At 45.1% G+C, this 7,160-nt stretch overlaps 1 protein-coding gene across 1 annotated transcript; it reads left to right on the forward strand.

The window, feature by feature from the left end:
- Positions 1 to 1,766: 1,766 nt before the first annotated feature.
- Positions 1,767 to 6,866, forward strand: LOC133344069 (chymotrypsin-like elastase family member 2A). Its single transcript, XM_061554012.1, has 8 exons — positions 1,767 to 1,898; positions 2,408 to 2,502; positions 2,967 to 3,064; positions 3,371 to 3,499; positions 4,214 to 4,350; positions 4,667 to 4,809; positions 5,549 to 5,701; positions 6,426 to 6,866. The coding sequence occupies exons 1-8, from the start codon at positions 1,859 to 1,861 to the stop codon at positions 6,528 to 6,530; spliced, it is 900 nt and encodes a 299-aa protein (XP_061409996.1). The 5' UTR covers positions 1,767 to 1,858; the 3' UTR covers positions 6,531 to 6,866.
- Positions 6,867 to 7,160: the final 294 nt, after the last annotated feature.

The raw sequence follows: 7,160 nt of genomic DNA on the forward strand, positions 1-7,160 counted from the left end.
AAACTCACACGTAAAAGGGGATAACAATGCAAATTTTGGACATACATTAGGCCAGCGACTTTCTTGCTACAATGCCACCGATGCATCCTTCAGGTCATCTTTCCAAAATGTATCTCGTTATACAATGATCGTTTGTGATTACTAACGTGATGTGTAACTTTCATGCTTACACATGTGTAGTGGTTTAAATACGCGCCACGCGCGGGGGATTGTACGCACGTGCGCGCGCAGTACAATGGGGGCATGTGGTTGTTGTTGTCAAGGCTGGGAAAGGTAGGCCAGAGAATGGGTGAGGAAAATTAAGGACGCAAGACGGTGATTGGTTGGTGGGTGTTGTTGTCGGGGTCTGACGCCACGATGTCTGGAAAAACAACAGGTGGCGGAGGGGGGATAGGAGCGGGGGTGGGGGGCGTCGGAGGGACGCCGATTAATCAATTGGAAGTTAATTGGGTCGGGCATAAATACAGGGGAGTTGGAGCTGACGGGGGTTCGCGCCTGGGAGGAGAAGAAGATGGTTGGAGCCAAAGCAGTTGAGAAGTATAGGGTAGCAGTGGAGTGAGCGACGCGTAGAGTAGCGTAGAGTGTGACGGCGAAGCCAGCAGAAAGTGGCTAGAGTGTGATGGCGAAGCCAGCAGAAAGCGACTGGAGTGTGACGGAGAAGCCGATAGAGGGCGGCTGCAGAGAGGCGGGAGAGCCGCGGGAGAGCGGCTGAACTGTGATGGGGGAAGCGGAGAGGAGAATCGACGGAGACGCGAAGCGAGCGAGGCCGTCGGAACGCGGCGAGTGAGCGGAGAGCATGTGGACCACTGTTAATTGATGTTGGTGAAATAAATTGACGAAGGAAAACTAAGAAACTGTCGCCTGAAGTTCAGCACTACACATGTATCAATAGTTAAATTTAATAGGCAATTTTATTGAGGGACCATCTGTTGTTTTGGTGTAATCTGGGACCGTTTAAGCTGTTTTGCTGCCTTGCCCAAGTTTAGGAACTGGTGTACTTGTGCAAATTGGACGTATATACTTTATCTATTTTATGCATACATTTTTCGTGATTTACTTACCTTTCTTATAATTTGCACTCCTTTCGTTGTTTTTATTGTTTGTTGTTGTAACTTCCTGACCCACCTATACTGCAAATATATGAAAAAGAGCTTCATAGACCATCCGATTTCTCCAGGATAAATATAGACTCTGATGCTGATCATTAAACTGGTCAGAGTACTACCGTTGTGTGAAATAGGTTGGAGTCAAGGAAGCAAATGTTAACAAAGGAAGTTCAATATTCTAGACTAGGACAGAGAGGTTATTATGAATACCAGTGAGGGGTTAGAGGATGTGGCCTCAAATGAACCAAGTTTGCCTGAGGACAATGGGGAAACCGTTTTGAAAGTCATGATGGGTGATGCCTTTTTAGAAAACTATCACATCAATAACTGCTCGAGTGCAGAAATTAGCTGGTTCAAATCAAACATTTCTATGCATAGACAAAATAACTCCAATGTAATATTTCCGGAGAGACTTGGAAAAGTAACCTAACCGATACAAAAATCTGTCCTTAAATTTTGTTTGGTATTGTCAGCAGGATAAACAATATATCCCTTACTGCTGATCAATACAGAAAAAGAACACCTAATTTTCATGTTGAGAAAAAAATATCTGAATTTGTAATTTGCATGCCAACTTGATTTGGGCAGTTTTGCAGATAGGGAAGTATTCTGAATGCAATCTGAGGGTTCACGTGGACAGCAGATTCTGTATAAAAACCAAGACGGCCCAAAGTGAGACACGGCAGTGGAAAGGAAACACTGGTGCACAAGAAGCTCCAAGTCTTCAATCAACTCCAGTTCTTCGATCAGCCATGCTCGCCTTTCTCGTCTGCGCTGCTCTGCTGGTTGGTGGTGAGTGATTGCAATGCACACATTTATTTTAGTGGAGTGATCACTCTAGGTTCTTCAGGAACTGGACTTAGTTATAGAAGAGGTTGCTAGTACATGGAATAAAACATGACACAAAATGCATAATGTACAACCCAAAAACACATCACAATTATTGTGTGTGTACTATAGTGTGTATGCACATGGGAGAGGTAGTGTTAGCGCTTAGCGTCCTGTGATACTAACCCGGCGACCCGAGTTCAATGACCGCTCACGACCAACACCAGTGACGATTATCAAGGTCGGTCTTGGGCCTCGCCTAGGTCGACTCAACTAAAAATGAGTACCTGCTACAATGTGTAAACATCGCCACTCGGAAAACAAATGCGGCTGGGCGTGGTGCGGGCTTCCCACCCCTTCGTGTGCCGCAACCGGTCTTCATAGGTGCTCATTAACTGCACTTGCCCCAACATTTCGTTAAGGCTATACGGGGATCTTTGTTTTTGTTTCGCGTGTCCTTTTGTTTCTCACAGCTGAGGTGTCTGCTCAGAGCTGTGGGATTGCAGCGTATTCCCAGATCCGCGTGGTGAACGGCGTGGAGGCTCGCGCTAACTCCTGGCCTTGGCAGGTAAAGCCAGAGGCTGAATAACAGCAATCACAGCCACACGATGCATTGTCAGTCGATCACAGTGCAGCAGCATCCATTGTTCTAAATGCCACGTGGAGGACATCATCCAGCAGTGCACTGGCAAAACGGCTGCATGTGTGCATCATGAAATGTTCAGATCTTCCACTCTTCTCAATGACATTGAATCAGTGACTATAATGGGATAGTGGAAGTGCAGTGATTTATGCACCGTGCGACGAACCATGCTACATTTTTTACATTCCCAGCGACTGCTAATATTAGTAGGGAGTGAAACCCATACCAGTCCCAGATTCCACCCCTTCACAACCAGCTGTGACTAGCATTGTGAGGCCTGGTCAAATGGTCAGTGGATTGACGAAAGGGCTGAATTAGTACTGTATTGCAAGATTTAGAAAGTGGAGAAAAAATCGTAACTACCACCACTTTCTGCGTGCGCATTGCAGGCGCTTGTGCAGAGGTACTCTGGAGGAAGATGGGTCAACTACTGCGGAGGAACCCTCATTGATAGTCAATGGGTGCTCACCTCTGCGAGCTGCTACGCGTGAGTCACGGCACCAGTGGCGTCGCTCTCGTGTGTGCAGGCGGTGCAACTGCACCGGGTCCCAGGTGTTGTAGAGTATTTTCCTGTACCACATTGTGGACACCAAAGTTGGAGCAATGTATCTTGGGAGCAAGGAGGCGGCCTCTATCAATGACATTTACACGATGCCGCAATGTGGCAGTGAAAGTACCATGATGTAACTCGCTACATTTCTGTTTACTAATTCCTCACTGCAATGTTTACAGGTGTAAGTGATTACGACCGCCCGTCGCTCTGTTATCTCCCCACATTCACCACAACGTGCAGGAGTGGCTACAGCTACAGGGTGGTGCTGGGAAAACACAGTGTGTCCACAACCGAGTCGGGGCAAGTCACACCTGCATTGAGCCTGATCGCCTGGCATAGCTACTGGAATCCCAGCATCCCGGCCAATGGGTGAGACTGCACACTGGCGCACTGTTTCCGTGACACTATGACATTACGAGTTGCAATAGACAGATACATATCCATATATATACAAACATGTACAGATACATTCTACAAAGATGCAAAGAGACAGACATTTATTTTCCCTCTCGAAGCACGTCATTGACACTGCCTTTCAGTAAAACAACGTATAATTGGAATGTCAGGCAATGATGAATTATATAACACTAAATGTTACTACTTAAGAATATTTTTTCTTCAGAAGTAACATTTAGTGTTATACGGCAGTGTTAATGACAAGGCGATGAGATGTCTTGATTTGTGCTTACACACTGCTTCCAGCCCATGCCCATTCTGTGTTTGAAAAGATACAGACAGTCGAGACACAATGCTATTGCTTCATCTCATACAATGCTTACGATACAATAACTAAAATATACAGTAGAACTCATGTATTTGACCCTATTACTCATGGCTCCATTATCTGCAGAAGCTGTTTTGTCAACAAAACGTCTTATTACCTGTGGTCCTATTCTTCCCATTCATGAATCTGTCCCCACAAATAAGTGCAGAGTCAAATCATGGATAACCCCACAAAATATATCCCCCACATCACCTGGGTTAAGGGGAGTTCTCCTGTGCACAGCGCTGAATCCCCATTGCTTGTTGTATGTTCGGTGTTGAGCGTCACATCACGACTGCCCTTGTCTCGATCCTCCACAGGTACGACATCGCCATGTTCAAGATTGCGTCGCCCGTGGCTCTTTCCAGCACGGTGCGCCCGGCCTGCCTGCCCAGCGCCAACCAGATCCTGCCCAACAACTACCCGTGCTACGTCACGGGCTGGGGATCCCTTTCCAGTAAGTAACGTTCACTCCCTGTCAATGAAACAAGAGGAGATAGAGTTTTGGAGAGTGCTTTAAATCCAACGTTTGAATTGCCCCAGCAGTTTGACTCGGCCCTTAATCTTTCTAGGGTTAACACAATGAACACAACTCTGCATAGAGTCAACAGTGGGAAGTAGTCTGTCAGTAGGGTGGCGGTGTTGCTATGTGGCTTTTCCCTTTTGAGCACGGAGAGATGGACGGTTCGATAGGGGAGTGCCTGTTAACGCCACCAAACTCCGATGCTTTCACCAACGCTCTCCATCTCCACGATATCTGTGCGTGTGAGCAGCCAGCGGCCCCTCCCCCAGCGAGCTGCAGCAGGCCAGCCTGCCCGTGGTGGACTACGCGACGTGCAGCCAGGCCAGCTGGTGGGGGAGCAACCTGAAGAGCAGCGTCATCTGCGCTGGGGGCAGCACCCGCTCTGCGTGCTATGTACGTACGGAGCGCAACGCGAGCCAACCCGCGTCAATTCATTAAGTAAAATTTCCAATGGGAATATTTGAGAAAGGCCATAACGGTAGTTTTCTATACTTGCATTTTTCAAATATTTACTATGCACCCTCCGCATCAACATTCAATAACCCAGTTATTTGGCGATGCTATGTTGGTAGTGGTGCACAAGCATAAATGACTAAAAGCTCCACACATTCGTCAATAACTCTACCTATATATCTAATTATTGACAATTTAGTTGCAGTTTTTTTGTATAACTAATAGTAAATTCAAATTTGACGGTTTTATTCACGTACATTAAGAGTTACTCAAAATAAAATCCAGATATTAAGAGGATGACATGAATAAAATATGGTAGATAAACTAATACTGTAGCCAACATGTCCCTCCCAAATCGTGCCATGTGCATGGAAAAACCAAAGGCAGCATAGTAGAGTTGGGGGACGGGAGGGATCAGGCCTTGGCATTCTGCGATATCTCTCTGTTACTTAGCACCACGGCTCTGAAGCACACTTGACGAGTGTTGGCTCACACAGACACCTGTTACTACAGGAGCTCGATGCCCACACTCTTACAAAGCCAAACGCATGCTAGCAAAGACGCACACGTTTGGAGAGGCATGGTGGCATTTTCTATCACAGCCACCCACTCCCATAATCCAATTCTTCTTGATCCAATGTTAACGTGAGACATTGCTGTACTCTGCTATGCACCACAGGGTGATGGAGGTGGCCCACTGAACTGCCAGCGGTCGGACAATGCCTGGGTGGTGCAGGGAATCACCAGCTACGTCTCATCTCTGGGCTGCAACACGATTCGCAAGCCCACCGTGTTCACCCGTGTGTCAGCCTACAACTCCTGGATCAGCAACGTGAGTGTTTAGGCTGCCACTGTCCAAGTTATTAACATCATAAGGCTGTCACTTTTAACATGCAATACTGTTGAAACAATATGCAGTAGAGTTCCAATTATTTTGCGGTGATGTGGAGAGTACATACTGCTAATGTATAAACGATTTGAACATTTCAGGGGACATGCATATGTGATTAACAACTGCATCCACGTGGAGCAAATCTGCTATGTGGGTCTATATTTAAAAATAGTATTCAATAGCTGAGACTTATTAGACAAGTCTATATGCAACATACCTTACAACTCAAAAGATTGTCATCACAGAGAGCAGATAATCGAAGTTCTACTCTAAATATTAGGGTCAGAAACAATGGCCAAAATCGTGTAACTGTCAATGTAATTTTTGCTATAACTTTTGTAAATGTCAATATAATTGTCAATGCTGTCAATATCAATGTTACCAAGACAGGCATTGAAAGTGGGCTCCAGTTGTTTGCAATCAAAAGGAAAATTGTAAACCAGAAGTTGGTGCAAGATCATCGTAAAACTTGGATCTATGTGTTAACTGCAATAGGAGAAGCGATGGCAAGGTGTGATGACAACTTTATCTTGATCGATCACAATGCAAAGGTGGGATTGGCATAATGAATCAGGCTGGTATTGGCCAGGTATGATTGCTATCATATTTGTTTATCTGTAGGCACTGACGTTTAAACACCACACATTCTCTGTTTCTCCCGCAGGTCATGAGCGTGTACCGTGAAGCTCCAAAGCTCGCCAATGGAGAGCAGCGTGTCAACAGCGGAGCCAATGCCACAATTGCTGCATTCAGTCAACCACAGGAGTAAAGCTATATGCTCTTTACATCAATGCTACCACTAACCCTAGAATTACAGTTTCTTGCTACGGGTATTCAGTTTTAATATGGGACTGGTCATGTGAGGATAGGATGGGTGGTTCAATGCAGTGAGTTTGTGTGGTCACATTGCTATACATGTCATCATCTATGATAGTAAATGCTGCTCATGTGACCACTGTCAAGAAGACTGACTCCATTTTGCATGATTATCGGATGTTAAGTAGTCATCTTTATATTTGGTGACAAAATAAAGTGGCATTTATATCACTTGAGAAGTTATTGATTGAATCTGAAATATTAGGATGAGGCCGAGGTAGCATTAGTAAAATTTCTTACATTGTCATAGTTTAGTAGGGAATGGAACATCATGTGTTATTGTGGGACGACAGCTGATTCAATTTTGGCTTGGTGTAAATGCAAATTGGAGTACAAATAAAATATCTGGTTTGTTGAATTGACTGGTGGAAGTTGTACCACATTAACCATACACGTAAATAAAGGATTCTCAGATTATTCTTTTGGCGTTCATCTGCATTGATATGATGCGTAAGGATGTCACTAAAATACAGAATCACACTTGAGTAATCTAGAAATAATACGCTTTTTCACGTGTGTGCCT

Source organism: Lethenteron reissneri, chromosome 19 (genome assembly GCF_015708825.2).
Source record: "Lethenteron reissneri isolate LAM-NWPU_2019-01 chromosome 19, ASM1570882v1, whole genome shotgun sequence".
Classification (NCBI taxonomy): domain Eukaryota; kingdom Metazoa; phylum Chordata; class Hyperoartia; order Petromyzontiformes; family Petromyzontidae; genus Lethenteron; species Lethenteron reissneri.

Coding starts and splice junctions, on each gene's coding strand:
- LOC133344069 (XM_061554012.1), top strand. CDS start 1,859: ATGCTCGCCTTTCTCGTCTGCGCTGCTCTGCTGGTTGGTG. Junction 4,810..5,548: donor GCACCCGCTCTGCGTGCTAT/GTACGTACGGAG, acceptor TATGCACCACAG/GGTGATGGAGGTGGCCCACT. Junction 5,702..6,425: donor ACAACTCCTGGATCAGCAAC/GTGAGTGTTTAG, acceptor TTTCTCCCGCAG/GTCATGAGCGTGTACCGTGA.